Source organism: Dermacentor albipictus, chromosome 3 (genome assembly GCF_038994185.2).
Source record: "Dermacentor albipictus isolate Rhodes 1998 colony chromosome 3, USDA_Dalb.pri_finalv2, whole genome shotgun sequence".
Lineage (NCBI taxonomy): Eukaryota > Metazoa > Arthropoda > Arachnida > Ixodida > Ixodidae > Dermacentor > Dermacentor albipictus.
Genome location: NC_091823.1, coordinates 73251215 through 73274032, shown reverse-complemented (window position 1 = coordinate 73274032; position 22818 = coordinate 73251215). Strand labels below are relative to the sequence as shown.

The window sequence follows — 22818 nt, the reverse complement described above, 5'->3', positions numbered from 1 at the left end:
GATTTTTATTAATTATATCATTTTTCTTATCAATCATGTATCCTATACACACGGGGTGCGCAAGGTGGTCGAAACAAGGGCTCAAATCGCCACAGCAACGTCCGAAATAGCCCTGAAGGCCCGCCAGTACGATCATTACGTAGGCTTCACCGCGTAACACGATTGTACTGCGGCAAACCTGACTTTAGAAAGACGAATTATAATACGTTTACACTTTCTGTAAGTGTTCTGGAAAACGCTTCTGTTGCGCAACAGCCACAGACAAGAAACGTCGAACATTTCTCAGGCACGGTGAATATTGCTTGCAGCTCTGAACGCCACATAACGCAGGTTTTCTGGCAATAATATTACTCTTTCTTCGCTGTTTACTGCGAGTGCGATGACATTTACTCTGTATACATTCAGCAACATAGAACCAAGCACACATCACAGGTGAGCCGCAACGACACAACGGTGTCACGCAAATTTATCAACGTTATCACCCACACAGCACGCACACGTGGAAGAAACGAAACTATTCTCTGCGCTAATAGTCCAAGGCAAGTCTTCATCGCCGTAATAGAGCGCACACAAAAGAGTGAACTCGAGCTTTAGACCATTAGCAGATAAATTGCTGCCAGTTAAAATAGGACACGGCGAACTCAACCAAGCATAACAACCTCAGAACGTACAACACTGCTTCGAGAAGTAATGGTCGACAGCCTTCAAGCGCGTTTCGTGCTCCATCCAGCGTGGATACTACTGGATACCTTGGTGGATAGCCTTGGCATCAGTTGGCCGTGGCCGAGCCGCGCCTACGTTTAGATCGGTTCAGGAGCAAGCCAGCGCTGGTAACAAAATAACGAAAACGTCTGATTAATAATATAAACAGGTCACTTATGCATATTCAATGTAAAATACAATCAAAACAAAGTGTTCTATTGGGTATTAAGCAGAGCAGCGCCATGATCCGTAGCGAGTCCTCTTAGGGCTGCACACCTGTGATTGGTTCGATTTGTGTGTGCGTAACACGTAACGGATAAAAGAAGGGATATAAGTGTTCCGCAGCCAACAGCAATAATGCAAGTCTGATGTTGTGACTCAAAAGGGAGTTTAATTTGCATTGATTGCATGAATTTTTACTTTTGACCAAGCTTGTGATCTGGTTATATGGCTGTATTCGTTCATCGGTGAACCTTGGCAGAGCCGTTCGTCAATGCTATTTCTTTCGGTACGTCCCCGAATCACTTTGCTGCCCACTTGTCACCGAAAGTGAGTACCGTCTGGAGCCAGTTTGATTATCGTTTGAACATTTCGCTGAATTTTTACGTGTGTGACAATGACTGAAAACGTCTCTCCTTCATTTCACTCGCCTTCGTGTTTGTTAATGCAGCACGGTGTCTTTCAGGTTGTTAGCAGAATTTTGAATTTTGACAGTCCGTCCTCGGTTCGTTGCAACTGGGCTCGTTGCAGCGTATGCAGTGAAAAGTGTGTACGCGGTTTTGACTTCGTTAGTTGGAGCGCCTTTGCTGCAACTATTTGGATTTGTTTCCCTTCTTTTGAGTCCTTTACCGATGGCCGCCGCGATTTTCGGACGCGGTCAGCTCGTAGGCGGCTCTTCCCGACGTACGGTGCTCTCATCGATTGCATCAACGTTACCCCGCCTTGAGTTTGGCATCGTGCTGTCTTTCATAAAAGACACTGTGAGCAGTTGCGAATGATTCCTTTAGATAAAGCTGATTTTGCCCGGATCGATAACTGCGTCATGGTCCCTTAATCTTTTTTTTTTTTTCTGCTTCTGTTCGCTGACACAGTAGCAAATCTTTTCTGACACCTTTCTAACAGCGTTTAGGACGAAGGCGAAGAGGTATACCAACGACACTTCTTTCTCCTTTTTGTATGCGTTCCTTGCGCTGTTAGCATGCTGTCAGCAGGACGAGCGAACTAGCCCAGATCAAGGCATTGCTCCCCATCTTTTCGTTTGACGGGTCCGGTAAGCGACCGCGCGTATGTTGACCTTGATGACCGTCGCTACATCGCGCGCTGATTGCTTCTGTATTAACGCTCGTTTCATCCGAGGCCTCACCGTTTTATCCGTTGCGTGGGGTCACGCGATGAGGGGATACCTGTCGCTGCTCTTCCGGAATGACCGTTTTAAAGTAAACAGTCAATGTGCGGTCGTTACATGGAACGAAATAATTCCGTTCGTCACCGTTGTCACTGTTTTCCATTATTAAAAACTCGGAGCAGTAAGTTCTTTTTTTTTCTTGTTTGTGTGTGTGTCCATAACTACGATCGCTTTGGCGAAGACGAAAAGGTATACCAACGACACTTCTTTCTCCTTTTTGTATGCGCGCGTTCCGTACGCTGTTCTAATGCTGTCACCAGGACGAGCGAACTAGATCAAGGCATTGCTCCCCATCTTTTCATTTGACGGGTCCGGTAAGCGACTGCGCCTATGTTGACCTTGATGACCGCCGCTACATCGCGCGCTGATTGCTTCGGTATTAACGCTCGTTTCATCCGAGGCATCACCGTTTTATCCGTTGCGTGGGGTCACGCGGAGAGAGGATACCTGTCGCTGCTCCTCCTAAATGACCGTTTAAAAGTAAACAGTCAATTTGCGGTCGTTAAATGGAACGAAATAATTCCGTTCGTCACCGTTGTCACTGTTTTCTATTATTACAACCTCGGAGCACTACATTTTCTTTTTTTCTTGTTTGTGTGTGTGTGTCCATAACTACGATCGCCTTGGCGCAAACAAGGAATGTCGGAAGGGAACAATTTCCTTGGAATTTTCTTGTCGAAATGCGGATGTGGCAACCCTTTCCTTGCTTGTTAAATAGGCCACGGACAGCGTTGTTCCAGCGGCACCGTCTGCTCGTTTTACGCTGAAAAATCGATGGCCTCGCAAAGCGTGTTGCGCTGTCTTTTTGTGGGCGTCGAACTAGTTTGTGAGGTCTTGCTGGTGGGAGTGAACAATTGTTTTCCCGTCGCGTGTTGCCTTAAGTTGCATGACCTGTACTACGTTTCTGCTGTCACCTTTAATTCACTCATTTAGAGCCTTCCCTCTGCGGCCCTATAACAATAAATGGAGAGCGCTGGTAATTGTATTACGTAGGGCATATGTTTGTATGAACCACGTTGGTGATATTTGTTAAATGTCTGAAACAGCATGCTCTCCATTGGCCAACACTTGATCGCCTTGCCTGAGTGGAAATTTTCATGACAAAAAGAAAGTTGCTGTAGAGTCAGACTAAACTGTTTTGGGTAACTCGAGAATTAAATCGTAAAAATTAAACCTGATTATCTTTGTGTGTGTGTGTGTGTGTGTTGTGTGTGTGTGTGTGATGTACAGGCTCATGAGATAGCTTTATTGGTATAGGCAGTTTACACATTCTGCAATTGTAAATGTGTATCTTATAACTTCACAGCAAGGTGTCTAATTGTTCCAATTATGCTGCCATTTTCAAACCTGATGCCATATTCCCGTGTGACCTTGCTAAGTGCAATAGCATGCACTCTGAATTGCTCACTTCACTATTACTGCAAAATTTTGTAATAGCTTTGTATCCATTGCTCTTCGTGGCAGCACTGGTTGGTGCTGTAACATTTACTAGCCCTTGCTGATCGTGCTGGTGAGGATTGCATGCAGCGGTATACTAGTTATGTACTTCTAAAGGCAGTGTAGTGTGCTTTGTCTCTATTTGAAGACAATGAAAAAACGTGAAAGATGACATATTTCAGGAACTTTGTTGCACAACTTAGAGGCTAAGGACAAATACCAAATCATTCTAGGCTGGTTAACTGTTCTCAAGCTCGGCTTTCTTTCTTTTTTTTTCCCCGTTGGGAAATGACTGGTCAACGCCTGTGTACTGGGTGCACGTTAAAGAACCCCAGATGGTCGCAATTAACCTAGAGTCGCCACTAGGGTGTGCCTCATAATCATATCTTGGTTTTGGCACTTAAAACCAGAGTTGAACACAATTCACGTAGAAGGTGAAATGAAAGAAAATGAATACTAGTGAAAGATCTTTTATTTTAGGCCTTGCAGGAATGAGAAATTGACACATTTCTGTCTGGTCGGCCATGAAACTGATCCCCGCAGATGAGATTGATTTTGTTAGAATGTTTTAGTCTTGGTGGCTCTGGATCGCTGCAAATTTGTGACGGCAATGACCACTTCTTTATAAATAGAGCTGAACTAATAAAATGATAATAAAAGAAGCTAATTAAGATTCAAGTAATGTCAAAACAGGCCTTCAAAAACACTAAACGATCTTTGGAAAAAATTATGTTGATCGCTGGTAGGCGCATTGTGCCCAACCGGTTAAATTCTGTTTTACATTCGTAATATATGGGTCAGCAATGAGAAGACTTGACCATGAGCAGTCTTCAGGTATCGGGATATAATCAAGGCCTGATAGCGGTAACCATGCTGTCCTACTGTTATGCACCACATGCTTGTTAGAAAGTCTTTGGCACATTTCTGATACGTATATGATTCACAGCTTAATTTTCTTATGGCTAAAGAATACATAATGGAGTTTGAAAAAATGCAGTCATTGTTTTTGCACATGGCAGCAGTGAAACACTTTTCCACATCCAGGCTGCATCTTCAATATGCAAGGAAATTTAAATTTTCTGGTACCTGTCTTCTGCAATTTTCTGCTTGTGGGGGCAATCCACTCATTTGCATATGCATGCGTTCCCGCTTGCCCTCTATGAACAGTGGTCAGGGGAACCTAGTAGAGATTTTTGTTGACCTAGACTGCTTTGAATGAATGAAACACTTTAATACATTGCATTGGTGCATTTAGCATGTAGTCTGATAGTATTTCTTTATTAAAGTACAGAGTAAAGACACAGATTAAGGACAGTTCATGCTGATTGCTACTGAAGGAGAGGCTCAATTTTTGGGCACCCTAATCTTGTAGTTAAAAATTTATTGCTGCCTTCTGGAAGTATCAATTTTAGGCTGCTTGCAAACAAAACAAAATATGCTTCTAAGCCCGTGCTGTGTTGCTTACGACTGTAGTATGTGTTTCTAAGGAACTGTGATGGCATTTTGATTTTTTACAAGCTGTTTTATTTTTGTTACAGACAGTTCTAAACCAAAAACATGGCTGATGACACTGAGTACTTGAAGTTGCCTGTGGAAGACCGTTGTCAGCATAAGGTAATGCTGTTATTGCTTGCTGTAGTTGCTGCCATGTTTCAGCTATTCTTCCTACTACGTTGCTTGAACTGCGAAAGCAATGCCTTGTGAATGCCCTGTCACATTAAGTTTTCTTTCGGGTAGTACAAATCTTGTAATCCATTTTGTTGAAGTGGTGCTGGCTGCCATGGTATCGCCTTCAACCTCGATGAAGATGCGAGCTCTTAATTGATAACATAATCGGCAGACCTGATTACTGAGGATTTGGGTATTGCACTGAACTAGGAGTGTGCAAATAGTTATTTTTAAGTCTAATAAGCATCAAGTACTTTGAAGATAGTAAGGTGAGTTCTTTCAATAGTGCTTAAATTTCACAAAATTTTACCTGAAACATTTATAAATTTCAACCAACAGAATTATGAACCCTGAAATACACTGAAAAGGGCAGAACATAGTTGATACATGCTTGTTTGATGTAGTTTGCTTTCCGCAAACCTGGCAACATTTTCATGGATAATTAGTTTTTTTTTTTGCCAGTTCTTCCTGTTTTAAAATTTGGCAATGTTTTCTTTTATTTCCTTTTTTTTCCCCCTTTCTATGTTTCCATTACTGCTGAGAATGTGCAGTGCTGTATGTACTGGTGTTGCCACATCAGAATGTCAGTTTCATTTTGCTTCATATAGAACAACTGTTTCCCATGACTTCCTAAAAGTGAAGTAAGTTGTCGGCATACCAAGACAATTGGTTTAACACCTTGTACAACTTATTGTAAACTCCCAGGCCCTTCAGAGATTTCCTGGCATCTGTTTAACGCTGTTTGCTTTGCTTCAGCACTCATGGCTGTTTCCCCTTGTACCTTTTCAGTTATGGAAAGCTCGCCTTAGTGGGTATGAAGATGCTGCCAAACTTTTTGGATCTATCACAGACCCCAAGGGTCCAGAGTTTCAGAAGTTTCTGCCTCTCATCAAGAACTTCGTCACTGACAGCAATGCAGTATCCCAGGAAAAGGGCCTGGCAGCTGTCCTGTCGTTCGTTGAAAATGCCCAACTGGCCAATCGCATCTGTGGTGATGTCCTCGCCGGGCTCATCGCCAAATGCATTGCCGCTCCGAAGCAGAAGACACGAGAACTGGCACAGGAGATAATCTACATGTACGTCGAAATCGAAAAGCAGGAGGTAGTTGTAGAGGAACTGGTTAAGGCACTGGACAACAAGAATCCAAAGATAGTGTCGGGATGCGTGGCAACGTTGCGAGAGTGCTTGCGTCTCTTCGGTGCCCGCGTTATAGCAGTGAAGCCGCTCTTCAAGGCACTTCCAAAACTTCTGGAGGACAGGGATAAAACGGTGCGTGACGAGAGCAAGCTGCTGACAGTCGAACTCTACCGATGGATTGGAGATGCCCTGAAGCCACTGCTGCAGTCGCTGAAGCCCGTTCAGGTGTCAGAACTCGAGGCCGAGTTTGCCAAGGTGGAGAAGGGCACTGCATTGCCCGAGCGTTACATCCGGTCGGAGCAGGCACGAAGAGCTCAGGCAGCTGAGGCTGGTACTGATGGTGTGGATGGTGTTGAAGAGGGCGATGAGTGTGGTGTTGACGGTGGAGCTACGGTTGATGGATATGACCTGTTGGAAGCTGTTGACATCCTCTCCAAGCTTCCCAAGGACTTTTACGAACAGTGCGAGGCCAAGAAGTGGCAAGAGAGAAAAGAGGCACTTGAAAAACTTCTCGAGCTCACCAGCAATCCTAAGCTTGAACCTGGTGACTACGGTGATCTCGTCAAGGCGTTGAAGAGGATAGTGGCCAAGGATAGCAACGTCATCGTGGTGGCACTTGCGGCCAAGTGCTTGGCAGGGCTGGCAGCCGGTCTGAGGCAAAAGTTTCACCCATATGCAAATTCGTGCATCTCAACATACATAGAAAAGTTCAAGGAGAAGAAACAGAATGTGGTGACTGCTCTGAGAGAAGCACTGGACAATGCATTCCAGGCCACAAATTTGGAAGCCATCTTGGAGGATGTCACAGGAGCTCTGGAGAACAAGAATCCTCAGATAAAGGCAGAGACGACCCTGTTCTTGGCACGTGTCTTCTCCAAGTCCACACCAGCTGTGTTGAACAAGAAGCTGCTGAAAGCATTGGTGACGTCTTTGCTCAAAACTCTGAATGACTCTGACCCAGCAGTGAGGGAAGGCGCAAGCATGGCTTTGGGGACAGCAATGAAAGTGGTAGGGGAACGAGTGTTGACGCCTTTTCTTGGTGACCTGGACAATCTCAAAATGGAGAAGGTAATGCTCTTTCTTTCTTATACCCCTTGCTGCACTGTTTCATTCATAAGCATTGAGAGTGCAACCATACCTACATATGAGGCCTACTCTGTGTATGGTTAGCCCAGGATGGTGTTCTGGTCTGTTCAGTGTGCCTGAGCTGCTCTAATTGTTCCAGGCTAGCTATTCTCACGTACTCCTCTTGTTTGTCTTGTGGTGCTGCACTGTGTGTCGATCATGACATGCCAACAAACCAGTGCTTGCAAACAAGCTTGTAGCTCATCAAAATTTGTTGCTTGCCGAGTTGGTCAAAGACTAAGGGACGATTGTTAGTGAAACGAGGAAACAGACTGAACCCTTTAATTGGTAGCTCAACAATATTGTTAACTTATTAAGAACATCCGTGAAAACTAGACAAATCCAATTATTAAAGTGGGCCTTAAAGGGGCCCTGAAACACCTTTTGAACATGGTAAGAAAACGTTGCTGATCTATTGTTGTGGTTGCTGTGAACATAAGCCAAATATTACTGTACTGTATGCAGAACAATCTCTTGTCAAACGCATTGAAAAACCTCTTGCGCTCGCTTCTGCAGTGTCATCGAACGCAGCTGGACTCGCAAACGCTATTACCTAATTTTGTGATCGCAAGAGCATTCTCGGTAATACGTAATTGCTAATTTTGAGTTAACTAAATGAAAAATACCTGTGTCCACAGTCTCAAGAACAACAAAAAAAATATTTCACCTTTGCACTGCGTATAGCTGTGTTTGCTGTGCATGGCCTCCGAGATGGCAGCAGTGTGCTGTTCTACTGCAGCTGTCGCACAATGCTATGACAATCCTTTTCACTGCCGCAAGTGTCGCTCTACTTTTGACCAGAGTTTCGCCCTCTTGGCTTCCCTGTGTAGCATCTAACATGCTTGCTGAGACGAAAGGAGAGAGAAAGCCGTGTATCGGGTGCGATAACTCTACTTATAATTCAAGGATTCGAAACATTTTTGGGACATGAGATTCGTGAGACAGTCTTTTAATAGTGAGGCCATCATATCATTAGTTAAAAAAAATGTTTGTGGGCCTCTTTAAATTTACCTTTATTTAGTTACCTGCTAAACAGTGGCATTGACAACAATGTCAATATTGAGTAGCAGTAGCAGATGTTTTGGTCACAACACCCATAGGCTTCGTCACTGTGTTGGGGAATGTGGCGATCATATTCTCTCCACTGCGAAAACTATTTCTTTTGTTTAAGCAAGCCCTTATTTTATCCTCAATAGAAGTGCATCTCGAGAACACATGCTGACCTGGTTGAAGCAAAGTACAAAACGCCAGTTTTCAACCATAAATTTACCTTTAACTGGCAGCCCAGTAATATTTCTGACCTATTGTATCTTGCTTAGTTTTTTTTAGAAACATTTTCATATTTCATTTGCTATGTCTGTGTGCAATATGAAGAAGTATTAAAGCAATACGCAATTCTAGGCCAAGTCTGTTGTATCTTGTCAGTTAAAGGGTTAATAAGGAAGTAGGATGGAACAGAGCAGGCACTCTTCCTTCCTCCGAAGTTTTATTTCCTCGTTGCGCTAATATGCACCCCTAACAATCATGGCCTGCAATGCCAGCACCCTTATAGACCATGAGGGACAGTCTCTGCTGTCAGCTTGGGTATGGCATGGAAGAAAGGTGTTCTTGCTCTGAACTAACCCTTTATTTTATACCCTCATTAGCTAGCAGTGTTGGCTAGTTACCGGTGCTGATGGAACTTTGTCTGTCCTCCCTTCATTTCCCATAACCAAGGAATGAAAAACTTGAGGTGTCGCACAGTGCTCTATCCTTGCCCTGCATGCGTTGGCACATACCTGGTGTTGACTGCATGCTTGCATGGGCTTGCAAACGAAATCGGGTTGTTGTATGCACGCAGACTTAAAAGCTGGCACTGAGTAGCTTTCGTATGGCATGGCCACGACAGATAATTTCATTGGACCAAGAGGCTGCAATTTCGTGGTCTCTGCTGGTGCTTTTCTAGCTATAAAAAAAAAACCTTACTTGAGTACAGCACCAGTCTTACACATTCAACCAGTGATTTTTCTGGTAGTCCTGCCTTGTGTGCTGTCGCACACTTTAATGTTTACTTTGTACAAATTTGTAGAAACGGTGAGGTGGGGGGAGTGCTAAGAAATTTAGCACATATCGCACCACGCAGTTTCAGCCATAGTGAGCCATTTCGTTTGCTGACTACAACTGTGTAGCCCCCACAACAGTACAGTGAAACTTGTGGAAAATTTTATCTACTGCCCTCTCAGTGGGAAAGCAAGCACAAGCACCTACAGCCACCAGATTAACATTAACGTGTTCACTTTTTTTAATGTGTTTATTATCATGTTCCTGAATTAATGCAGTGTGCCAGCTTTCATTCATGCCTATTTGCAGATGTTGAGATCTGTCACTGGAACATCGCATTTCAGGTCAAAGAGTGCTGCGAGAAAGCAGAGGTGGTTGCGGCACCACCTCAAAAGGCCCCCCGCAAGCCTGCTGCAGCTGCTTCCCCAGCCAAGCGTAGCGCAGAGCCGAAGCCGGAAGCGCCCGTGCAAAGGAAGGCCACAACTGCCATGGCCAAGCCTCGTGGTGGTGCCCGTGTTGTGAGACCAGGTGCTGCTTCTTCCACTGCACCGACGTCTGCACCTGCAAGAGCCATGCAAAGGGCCAAAGCATCTGGACCTGCAAAAGCACAGTCAGGCAGCAGTGCTTCTTCCAAGGTTTGTGCCACCTGCCATGGTAGCTCAGTGGTTATGGCGTTAAGCTGCTGAGGTGAAAGTTGTGAGGTCTATCCTGGCTGCCTCGGCTGCATTCCAATGTTGGCTAAATGAGGAAAAAAAATTTTTAAGTCTCAACCATTGGATGATAGACAGTCATTGGACAGTCTCTGCTGTCATCTTGGTATGGCACAGAAGAGAGGTGTTCTTGCCCTGAACTGACCCTTTCTTTTATACCCTCATTAGCTAGCAGCTTTGGCTATTTAAGTCAACCATTGGATGATAGACAATAATCTTGCAGGGACATTACTGCAGTTCCTACAGGATGCAGAGCTGGAACCTTTTATTTTGCTTTCTTTTATTTCCCATATGCCTTGCGACAAGTCCTCCGAGAAGTAAGAAAAAACGGGGGAAAAAAACAAAAACAAGGTGGGTAAAATTATTTAGAGTACCCCATTACAACGTGCCTCACCATCCTATGGTTTTGGCACATCAACACCCAAAGTTTAAGGTCTGTGCTTCATTCTTTCACTTTACATGCTGCAGTGGTTTGGTGACAATGATATTCTGCTGTTGAGCTCGAGGTTGGTTGTGGGCTCAATTCCCGGCCGTGGTGGCTGCATTCCAATGGCATACCTGCCATCTCTCCTGAATTTTACAAATTTGATCCTGTTTTACAACTCTACAAACGTTGAAGCAAGTTTCACGAATATTCTGTTTGTGAAAATGTATCAAACATCGGTCTTTGTACCTTCCATTGCAAGTGTTTTGATGGTGAAGGCTGCAAACTTGCTTCAAACTTATACAAACAAGTTCTTGAAGGAGGTGAAATTGGCAACAGCTACGTTGCCGAATCTGTCCCTGTTATTTAGAAACAGTTTGTTGCTTGTCAGTATTCTCTCTTCCAAGTTTTCTGCTGCTCAGTGGACTGCGTCTAAAGCTACATTCTCATTACTCTAGTGTGTATGTGTCCCTAAAGAGACATGTGTGATGAAAAGCTTTTGAAAAAAATGAAGCGTGCTATCTCCCTCCTTTTGCCCCTTCGAGTTTCCGCGAAATTTCACGAATTGTAAAGTTCATAGGCTGGCATGTATTCAATAGGAGGCAGAGGGCAAACATGCTTATATGCTGCACTTTGGGTGCACATTGAAGAAAGCAGCTGGTCAAAATAACTTCGGAGCCCTTCACTACGGCATCTGTCGTGGCTTGTGTTGCAATGTCAAACCCAATCAATCGTTCCTCTTTTGCTTTGTTTTCTGTAATTTTAAGACACACTGTCAAGGAAAACAGTGCATTGACAAGAAATGTTTGGTGGTACCTCTGTTTGACCTGTTTTATCCTTGGCACGCAAGCTCTGAATTAATGTTGCAGGCATTGGGCTTGCTGGATTTTGCACAAGTGTGGAGTAATACGAGCTTTGCTTTCTTTTTTTTGATGAATGCAGGCTGGAAATGATAAAAATTTGATATATAGGGCTATTATTTCCATGGCTCGGGTACAAATCGCTGACTTCAGCTCGTGTTGTGCAAAAACAGCTTGCTAAAAGATTAAAGGAGCCCTGAACCACTTTTTAAATCTTTTTTTTTGTTGTTGTTGAGGCTTCAAGAATGCCTTTTAACTACTATGCTACCTCCCACGAATATATTACCAAAATACTTTTTCGACAAGACCTAGTCTGAGTAGATACTTCGAGGGCGGTATTTACCTTTCCCATTCACCCTCTACTGTCCTCCGGTCCTTCGAAGCGGTAGAGCACCGGTGTCAATAGTGGATACCCTGCCTACTGTGTTGCTGTGAGTGGGCTCTTTGCTACACTCTGTGGCAGCCACGGTATTCGTGCTACTCAGCCACGTGTGGCTACACGCAATTAAGTGCACAGCAGGGCTGGAGTGCGTGCTCGTGGGCTCCATCCTGGCCGGGCTACGTGGTGCAGACCGGCTCTGTCCTACACAGGTAGCAGGCAAAGCCTGATTGTGCACTTTGTAGTGCTCTATATGAAGCTCAATACAAAGGACGTCTAGCCAAAGAACAGTGGGAGTGACCATACAATTGCGCATGTCCCTTGCAGATGCTAACTGCTATCCATCGTGAGGTGCGACAAGCATAGTGTGCGTGCGGTCTGGGCTTACGTCTCGCATAGTTAGACTAGTTGAGTGTTCCAGACTAATAAAAACAAGCTAAAGTGGATGGATGGCTATGACACCCAGATAAGCAGTGTGCCCAAAGTTTCCTTCCTATGTAGCTGAGCGTGAGCAAATGATAGTTGGTTTGCGCTTCTTCATTGATGTCGGCTATTGGCCAATAGCAGCCATGGATGAGAATCTGCTATATGATGAAATATGGCTGCCCGGAAAAGGGGGAGAAGGTTTCTGTTGAAAAGTGCATTTGAAGAAAAGTGACTTTGCAGCCCGCTTGTGAGCTTCATGCACCGGGCCCAAGTGCAAAATTTGGCTGAGATGTGTACAGCAGCGAATGCTATCTGTGAAATGTTTTTCTTTCTTTTTTTTTTTTTTCACCTAGCTAACAGGTGGTTCAGGACCCCTTCAGATGAATCGCACAATGGTGAATGGAGGCATTTTATGCCGTTGTCGATCTTGCTGTGTATTAGTTTTAATGCTCCTTACTCTGGAATTAACTTCCAATTCTTTACACGGAAAAAGCTGTGAAGAGGAGGGAATGAGCTTTGTGAATGCATTCTTCCTTCTGTTTTCTTTTCCCCTCTGATTGCAGCTATAGTTAGCATCAGCTTTCATGTTTTTGCTGTTGGAACAGTTCGTAGTCTTGATTTGCATAATCATTTAACGAGAACTGATGCAGAGCATTTCTTTAACATCAAACGTTATTTTGCAGGTCATATTTCCATTCAATCAAATAATATTCTCATTCTTTGATTAGATTTGTTGCACTCCACAGGCTTTCCTATTCATGACGAGGAGCCTTGTTGAATTTCTTAACTTGATTTTTTTTTCCCCCCCCGTCTTTGCAGCCTGTGTTCTCTGAAATGGCTCTGGCAGACGAAGAGGTCCAAGGCCGAGCTGCAGCCTTGTTTCCTGAGGAAAGTCTGGTGGCTTTGGGGAGCGCAAACTGGAAGGACCGCTTGGCTGCTGTTGAGAAGATCAAAGAGGTTGTTGAGGCCATGGAAGGAAACCTGCCTGTTCAAGTCATAGCAAAGACTCTGTGCCGTAAACCTGGACTTCGAGACACAAACTTCCAGGTTTGCAACTGCTTTTAATGGCTATGTGAAAGTTTGGTTTGGAATATTGATTCGTCTCTCCCACTTATACCAAAAATTATGATCAGACAGGATGTTGTTATAGCTGAGCATTCATAATAAGTGAACAAGCAAGAATAAGCTAATGAAATGGCAAAATCATTTCTTGTTTTTCAGAGTTAGTCTGTAAGTTTGCTTTGCTTCTGTTCTGGTGACCGAATTTCCAGATTGTTTAAAGCAGACAAGTGCTCATCTCGAATAGCTTTGCTTCAGATGATCTGTTCCAGTGACGGGACGTACTTGACTGCACTTGAAGCGCTTACAGGTGGTAGTGTTTGTTCTGCAATCTCCTCTATTCCTTCGTCCAATTTATTGCTGACAAAAGCCCTGCACCTTGCTAGCAATGCTATCATCGGTACATGACTCTGCGACATCAGCTTTGTTGCCCTCATTTACTCGGTCATCCAAACAGACGTTGTTAGCACTTGGCTGCACTTCAGCAATGCACTTCCATCAATCTGCAGGCCAGTCGTCAATGCTTCTGAGCTCGATAGTTCTAGACTCTCGTGCCCCACACAGGAATTTAGCCTTGCGAAAACCAGTTTTGATGCTGTGTGCGGTAACCTTCGTCGAGTCCACGTTTATGATCTCCGCTGCCATATTGCCCCTTTTGCTCTAAATAAGCTCAGAGCCACAACGTAAACATTTTGACCATTGTGCTATCTTAGTTCGTAACAATTGAGCATTCACTATAGCACTGGGATTGCTATAAATAGGAAGTTACCGCAAGCAAAATGAGAGACTTGAAGAGAGGGACAGCATAAAGTGGTAACTGGTAATGCTTCGTGTTGTCTCTTTCTTCAAGCCTCGTAAATTGCCACCTGGCCTACACAAACTGTTTGTTATAACTGGGCTCGGCTGTATATTGATAGAAAATGCATTGCGGTACAATTTGTGTTGAGGTGTGCTGAAATGGTGAATTACGCTCACATTGATAGAGAGGGGGTTTCTTGACAAGAGCCTTTCTTGAAACTCTCTGTGGACGAGCAGCAACAATACTGTTCCTGCTTTAACCACTTTGCATGCCAACTGTTGCGTGCATGCAGGTGCTGAAGCTCAAACTGGAAACGCTAGTAGTGGTGCTGGGTGGTGGACCTGTGTCCCTGTGTGTGGCTGACTGCTTGCTGCCAGACTTGGTGGACAAGGTCGGGGACATCAAGAACGGCCAGGGTGCCGCATCTGCCCTGACAGCCCTGGCGGAGGCCACCTCCCTAGACCATGTCGGCCAGGAGGTAATGGAGGCTATCCCTGCTCGCATTCGTTCAATTCTCTCACTTCTGCTATGCGCACTGTATGTGGATGCCACAGTTTACAAGTGGAAATGGGATTTGCCACTTGGCGAACTGCTTTTTCATAGAGGGACTCGGAAACCCCATTATTCAAAATTCAAGGGAACTGAGCACTCCTTCAAAGATCTGACTGTCCTGTCCCTCTAATGAAAAGCCGTAATGTATCCATTCCACATCTCGTTCAGTAGATCCCACATAAATTACACAACTACACTATGCCAAGTCTATTTTACTGAAGCGCAGTCTTTTGCCGAAAAAAAAAAGTCTGCAATGGTCATCTGGCCTTTACTTTCTTGCAATAGGCTGTGCAATACCCTGCAAAAATGCATAGAGCTTTTTGGCCAGTACGCAAGAAGAAAGTGCAAAGAAAGGATTTTTCAATCTAAATTTCCTTTTGCAATGCATGCATGCATGTGTACTCTGAGTGGCTCAGTATATAAATATTTCCAGTTTTCCTTTGCCAGAAAACAAAATCTGCAGACTTTGGCTAAATGTTCTTTAGCAGCCCTGAACTTGCCTACTATAAGAGCTGCAGGCTTTCTCAAAGCACATTACCACCTACTCAAAAACTACTTTGCAATCTCTACAATATCAACCTCACTTACTACAGTATCGCTTGGTGTGTGCGTGTGTCCTCCCTTGCACGCACGCTATCACGCAAAGCCCCGCACAAATTGGCAAGCTGTAAAGCTGAGTGCTAGCACAGCACTCAGCACAGCACTCAGTCGAGAGCATGCCTCGCTCTCAACTGCACATTGCCAGACGAGCACAAGTTCAATGACCGCAGTGAGTGGGCATCGTCATTTTTATTGCCATGTGTTAAGGATGAGGTGGCAGCCTTACCATGACACAATAACAATGTGAACATTGTAAAGGAACACACGGATGCGCAACGCAAACCCAGCTTTAGGCTTTTAAATGAGTAAGATTGCCTTATTGCTATGAACGGTGTACACTGTATTTTGCATTGCAAAGCACTCTGACCACATATCCAGCGAATTGCAAAGTGAGCTCTGCTGCACTGTCGTAGGAAAACTGGGTTAGCTTGGGAAAACTTTCAGAGCGAGTGGCAGTTTATAATTTTTACCAGTTCTGTTGGATAAAATTTCATAACCGTTTCATGTTTTTTAGTAAGATGTCTTACTTTTGAGTTTCTCTTCCTCTCCAGGCTCTTCAGCTTTGTTTTGCCCAGAAGAACCCGAAGAACCAGAGTGAGAGCCTTATGTGGCTGGCTAATGCTATCAAAGAGTTTGGACTCAAGTAAGTCTACAAGTGCTTTGTTGGCCAGTTGACAAATGCAGGTTGTCCAATTTGACCAGAATGGTTACAGTGTGCTTCGAGGACAACTGCAAATTACCTTAATTAAAGTGAATGCCATGGAACATGTGATACAGTTTACAGTGGAAGAGGAATTGGGAAGCTGCCTTTCCTTTCTTGATATTTTTGAATGTCAAGTGTTTACCCTCTCGTTTTGCAATGTTTATGAAAAGAAATATGCGTACCAGCCAGTTTTTTAAATTTTAAATCTGTGTAGCCTTCTGACCATAAATGTTCAGTTGCATTGACACTTGTGCAGTGTGGCCAGCGGACTTGCTCCAAGCAAGACTAGTTTTGCAGAGGGGCGTGGAGGTACAGTCGAACCCTGATATTTCAAATCTTAAAGGCATCAAAAAAAGACTGATATACAGTTAAACCTTGATATACCGAACTTCAATATAAGGAAATTCTCAATATAACGAAGTATTTAGCTTTTCGTAACCTCTTGTTCATAGAACACCATGTATTTAGAACCTCAATATAACAAAATGTGTTTGCATGCAATTTCAATGTAACTAAATTTCACTGCTGCCGCAAAGGAATGCCAAGACAATGAATGGAAACTTTCGTGGATGAAGATGGTCAAATGATTGAATTACAAGCCGCTGTTTGCAAACACACCTCTGAAATTGCGCGCCGGCCGCAGGACAGGAGCAACCACTGAAGTGGAGCCGAGCCGCATCGTGTTCCGTATAAAGTCTAAGAGTCCATCTCTCTCAAGCGAGAGAGATGTGCTCGCTCACTCGGTCGATGTATCTTGAAAGCGATCAGCAATGCAAACAAATTGCGCATCCGTGCAGCCTTGTCTTCGTAGCAATCTGCGATGTGGACAAAGTCCATCCAGTGCCGGTAGCTTCGTATGCGCTGTGCTTTCTATCTTTAGTTCATGTTGAAGAGACAGACAGCACTAAGTTCAATTTGCTCTCTGCTGCTGCTGCACTTGCTTAATTTGCTATCGCAATCGATGCTTTGTCTTCCGGGTGAAACTGCAACTTTTTTTATCTTTTTTCCTAACTTTGGACGTTTGTCACTTACTCTTTGCAATAAAGTTGTTAGACATGGCGACGAAAGTTTCGAAAGTGAGGCGTTTCGGATATTACGGACTTTAGATAAAACACATTTTTGGTCAGATTGTCAGGGTTCGTTGTAACGAGTCGACTGTATTGCATTATGATCAGTCGTCTTCAGTCTGTCCCAAGCATGTTGTTTCATCACAGGTACATAACGCCGTTGTCTGTAGACACCGATGTGTGCACTACCAATGCACGCAAAAGGCACCGATATTATTCCTGGTGGCATTTTAGAAAGCTTCTATGCGCATACTATGTGCTTCCATTTTCATGACTTCATTTATCTCACAACTCCGCTTATCTCGGACTTTTTCTGCTTATTTGACAGCTTCGAGTGAATAGGTTTTACTGTATTAATGGTGAAGAATGTAAAAGCCTTCCTCCTGCCTCAAAGTAGTGCGCTACCTGTTCTAGCTCGTAGGTAATTGGCGACACCCGGTTTGTCTGCAGTGCACTGAACTGTTGATGGTAATAATGCTTGTGGCCATTCTCTTGTAACAGGCGATTGATGGTGTTGCCCAATCGCGCTTCAATGTTGCCAACAGCTCCTTAGGCACCACGGAGGAAGGACTAGGAAGGAGCATCGCATGACAATCTTGGTTATAAAGAAAAGAATACAACGGACAAATAGGTCCTCCTCACATGATAGGCGAGCGGTAGGTTCTAGCCTCTTAAATGGCCTGGGAACCATGTGGGGCCAAATCATTTCCAAGAGCCACCGTGCATATAAGCCCCCGGGAGAGGCTAGCTGAGTGATGTCACACTCCTCCTATCGAGGAGATAGAATGTGGCCAAGTGCTTCTGGCTGAGAGCATGGGTAGGCTCGGAGACATGCACCAAAAGCTGCAGCAACGTTGGAACATTGTGGAGGAAGTTCTATATGCGAGTCTTCTGTGACGGTCAAGTGGTATTAGGTGCATTATTTTATTGCGATCACAAATTTGACAGCTTTGGAGCAGGAGCTCTGCATGTTGGAAACCACCTGGAATGTACTTTGAAAGTGTTATTCTTTAAGATAATTGTGCTCTTTGAGTCAATATGTTATGTTTGTTTATTTGTGTTGAGAAAATGACTGGGGTTGTTAATCCACAACCTTCAACAAAGTACTGGCTTTCCCCATTTTTGACATTATTGGGGTGAAGTGATATTGAGGGCTACTGCTTCTACCAAAGAACATTTTCTCAGCAACATCTGCTTTGGCTGGAAGTGTTTATCTAGCTCATTGTAAGTGCTCCATGATAAATGGTAAATGGGGAAAAATGTTTAAAATGACACTCGCTCCTCTGAAGTGCTCCAAGATGTATGAATTGGCTGCTCCAAAAGAAAATTCTCTTTCTCAAAATATTGCTCCAAATTGCATTTTCTGATCACTGCACTGATCTTCCCTGACAATCTAGATGGGATTCAATCAGACCCTCGATTTCTTAATAATCATAGTTTCAGATAAAGTAAGTATAACGAAGCTTCTACACAAAATTTGACATTAAAAATATAAGTGGGTGTGTTGGGAAAAGCTTGCAAAACTACACTAGTACAAAAAAATCTAAATATCAGAACTGTAAAATAACTTTGCCACTGACATACGCTAGAACTGGCTTGTGACTGAGAATGTGTGGCTCCTCAGCATGACATCTGAAATAGGCAACACCTATGATATGCTGAAAAAATCTGAGGTGGCAACTTGCTAATGTCTTTATGTTCGGTAACCACCAGGTGCACGCATAGTCTGCTTAGGTATTGTTGAAAGGCTGCTGATATGTACCAGCCCTGCAGCTTTTCTATGATTGCTTCAATAGTTTAGTCTACTCATCTATAAATAATTTATTCAAAGTGAAATTTCATTGCACTTGGCCTCTAACGAATGGATTTGGTATAATGGTCGTGGTGCTAGTCAATAACAACTGAGGCTTGCTGCTTTGTGACACGACCTATTCTGTATTAGCTGCCTGCTGTGTATCATTGGCACTGTAACTTCAGTTGAGTTTTGGCCTCCTGGCAATTTAGTCGCCTGTGTTGCAGCTACCATTAGGTTTTCAAGAGCAGTCGGCCATCTAGTAGTTTTGTTCATTTGAAGTATTTTGACACTTTGGAAAATGCTCACTGTACTCTTGCCTTTTGCAGGGTTCCAGTGAAACCAGTCATTGAAAATATTAAGAAAGGGCTTGCTGCATCGAATCCTGTGAGTATAAGCCGAAGCATTTATTTTTGTATGCTATAATGCCTCTTTGCCGTAGTCATCGCATAAATGTTGCGGTATGCTCGTAGCTTCCTTGCTTAGCCCAACACCAAATTTCTTGGTTGCTGCGTGGCATTGCGCAGCTCTGAATATATAGCAACATTTTTATTTTTTGATCAGGTTTCGCATTTCTTAATCCAAACTCGTCTGCAAGCAAGCTCTGTGGAAAAACCAGCATCGCAGGCGCTGGTTTATCACCATAAGAAAAATACGAAGTGCATATGTGGGAGTGTGCAACGAGAGCACGAATAAGAATAAATGGGTCAATGACACAGCACTATCCAATCATCTGTTTCATGTCATCTGCACAAATGCAGCTCTCCAGGCATGATTGCATGTTCAGTTCAGCTTAGAATGTTTTAGCATGGTAGAGTGGGCAACTCATTGCTACAGTTTGTTTCTAGATAGGCACATACCACTGAATGAGGTTGTGCATGTTGCGCAGCCCATGGATACTAGTGCAACATTGTGGCATGTTTCCCTGATGACTGCTGCAAAGTATTAAACAATGTATTCGTGTTACTCTTTTCTGCTTCATCACCCCATGCTTATCCTGATATCCCGTTTGCTGATTACATTCCTATGAACCCTGTTTCTTTTGATGCTGTTGGTATTGCTGGTTTGATTACAAAGCTAAAAATATCTTCTTGTGCAGGAATCGATGATATCTATACCAAGTTTCTTAAAAACATGATGTATTCTTCTTTAAAGGGCCCCTCACCAGTCCCCCCATAGCAAATTTCGGTTACACGCTGTAAGTGTCCTCTGGAGAGCGTTCTGCCACAAAAATTAAATTGGCTCATTAATAGTAGCCGAAATAGAATATTTCAGTGCTGCGAACCCATGATTTCAGCAGGCGAGCTCCACTGCCAAGCGAGACACTCTCACCACTCGTCCCGTCTAGCCTCCGCAGGTGAAATTCCTTCCCTGCGTTATTTCATGTTGGACCTCGAAAATTGCAGGACGCATACGTCACGGGCGCCCCCGCCTTCATTTATTTTTCTCCTTGCTTTTTTGCAGCGCGGCGCACTTATGCTGACAGCGTCACACGCGAGCTGTTGTGAGTGTCTCGTTTCACGCAGTACACGATTTTGCGCGCCTGACTACCGGTATAATTCAGTGCTGCACGAATACTGAGGCAGACACAAGAGGATCACAGAGCATGATCCCGCGCTGGAACACAGTAGAAAATGACATAGTTTTGGTGTCTGCGTGCACGACTGCTTGACGTGGGAACCAGACGAAATGGAAGTACACCTCTCTTGCTGCCGTGCGAAGTAAAGCAAAAACATACAGACATTCAATTTGTGTGTTTTATTATTTCTCTATGCTTTAACTTGTCTGTTCAAGCAACATATTACACAAATAACAGCTGTTGCCTTGAATAATTCTCAAAGTTGCATGTCTCTATGATTGACGTCACACTGCGAACACGAGTACGTAGGCGCAGGAACATTTTTATGTCACCGTCCGGGTTGGAGCACGGTTGCCACGAGGGAAAGCGAAAACGGCGTTCGGTTTGAAATTTCGGACCTTTCCGCGGCGCATAGCAGTGTAACACTTTGCAAACATGATCATTAGCGTGCATTGTAGCTCAAAATAGCCAGACCTGGTTAGGGGCCCTTGAAAACAGTCGCACATTTTTGCTCACTCACTAGAATCATCCACCTTGCCTAATGATAGGAAGGTAGGGAAGGTGGTTTTACTGCATAAATCGGGACCCACTAACTCTCCATTTAATTATAGGCCCGTATCATCAACCAGCGTACCCTGTAAACTCGTGGAACACGTCGTTTACTCGCATCCTATTACTTTTCTGGAATCAAACTCGGTTTTCTCTAATTGTCAGCATGGTTTTAGGAAATTTCTTTCATGTGACACACAGCTCTTGGTTTTTACTGACAATTTATTTACTACTGCAGACAAAGGAATAACGATTGTGTATTCTTGGATTTCGTGAAAGCTTTAGACTCCGTGTCTCACAAATTTCTTTTCCTCAATTTGCGTAAACTTAATATCGATACTAATATCTTGCGCTGGATTGAACGCTCCCTTTCTAACCACTTCCAACATGTATCTGCTAACGAACATGACTCTTCCATCACTCTTGTGCAGTCTGGTGTACCTCAGGGGTCTGTTTTGGGTCCACTACGTTTTTATTTTTATTAATGACCTCCCCAAATTAGTTACTTCTTCTATAAAGCTTTTTGCTGATGACTGCGTAGTTTACTACGTCATCACTAATGCCTCTGATATGCTGCCCTGCTATCTGACCTCAGCACCATATCATCTTGGTGCTCCAATTCTTTAATGACCCTCAATATTATTAAATGTAAAAGCATGCGTGTCTCACAGACTTCCTCTTGCCATGTTTCTCTCAACTATACCCTAAAGAACACACCATTAACCCGTGTAGCATCTTACAAATATCTTGGTATACATATCGCTAGTAATCTCTCGTGGAATGTACATCTCCAATACATATTTAATAAGGATAACCGCATGCTCAGTTTCATACATCACAATTTTTCCAATGCGACTGTTCAAGTTCAGTCACAACTTTATAAAACATTAGCACGTCCCAAGCTCGAAAATGCTTGCTCTATTTGGGACCCTGGTCAAGCTAATCTAACAAATCTTCTTGAATCGCTTCAGAACAGGGCCGCCCGTTTAATTTTGTCAAATTATGCATACCACGCAAGCCTATCATCAATGAAACTGACGCTCAGTTTGCCAGAGCTTGCAGTACGTCGTAAGTGTGCGCTTATGCCTCTTTCTTAAGATTTATTACACTAATCCCGTTCTTAAAGATAAGTTGTTCCTTTACCCATCCTACATTTTACCTCGCATCGATTGCCAAATGAAGGTAGGGGTACCATCATGCAACTCCAACTCTTACTTTCAATCATTTATACGACGCACTACCGACTACTAGAACCACCTTCCCGCCTCCATCGCTGCCATCTGTGACACCGCTAATTTCAAGAACATTGCCAATGATTACGTACATATGTACTCGCCACTCCTCTTTGTGATGCCCTCGGGCCTTGAGAGTATGTAAATAAATAAATAAAATTATGGCCCTTGAGGCTTGCCATTACTCTTGTATGTAAGTTTTCCGTATATTCATGTCCATTGACTATACAGAATTAACCAAGAACTGAAGGTGAGGCCTTCTTTGTTATCTGATTGCTTCTTTTAACCATGCAGGTTTACGGTTCCTGCCCTTTCTTTCTTTTCGTGTGCCTTAATGCTGAAATTGTAACTGTATCTTGCATTATCCGGGGAGCACTGCAGTAATTTTGAATGAGCAGTTCTGATTCTCTTCACGAGCAGGCGGTGAGGACTGCATCCATCACTTTGGCTGGTGTATTGTACCTCTACATGGGCAAGACATTGAGGACCTTGTTTGAGGGAGAGAAGGCCACCCTCGTGCAACAGCTTGATGCGGAACTTGCAAAGGTTGGCAGTCTGCATACATTTCTTGTG

At 43.7% G+C, this 22818-nt stretch overlaps 1 protein-coding gene across 7 annotated transcripts in view; it reads left to right on the top strand.

Moving 5' to 3' along the window:
• Positions 1 to 1007: 1007 nt before the first annotated feature.
• LOC135900644 (cytoskeleton-associated protein 5-like) overlaps positions 1008 to 22818 on the top strand; it is a 108882-nt gene continuing 87071 nt past the window's right edge. For 3 of the 7 annotated variants that reach the window (XM_070535602.1, XM_070535601.1, XM_070535600.1), the window contains exons 1-9: positions 1009 to 1251; positions 5083 to 5158; positions 6002 to 7417; positions 9859 to 10149; positions 13133 to 13360; positions 14464 to 14649; positions 15875 to 15966; positions 19215 to 19272; positions 22666 to 22791. In XM_070535602.1, the coding sequence (XP_070391703.1) occupies positions 5102 to 5158; positions 6002 to 7417; positions 9859 to 10149; positions 13133 to 13360; positions 14464 to 14649; positions 15875 to 15966; positions 19215 to 19272; positions 22666 to 22791 (2454 nt within the window). In that variant the 5' untranslated portion in view covers positions 1009 to 1251; positions 5083 to 5101. Of the gene's footprint in view, positions 1252 to 1908; positions 1973 to 2343; positions 2422 to 5082; positions 5159 to 6001; positions 7418 to 9858; positions 10150 to 13132; positions 13361 to 14463; positions 14650 to 15874; positions 15967 to 19214; positions 19273 to 22665; positions 22792 to 22818 lie in introns of those variants that run through there. The other 4 variants (XM_070535597.1, XM_070535596.1, XM_070535599.1 and 1 more) reach the window with 4 other exon arrangements.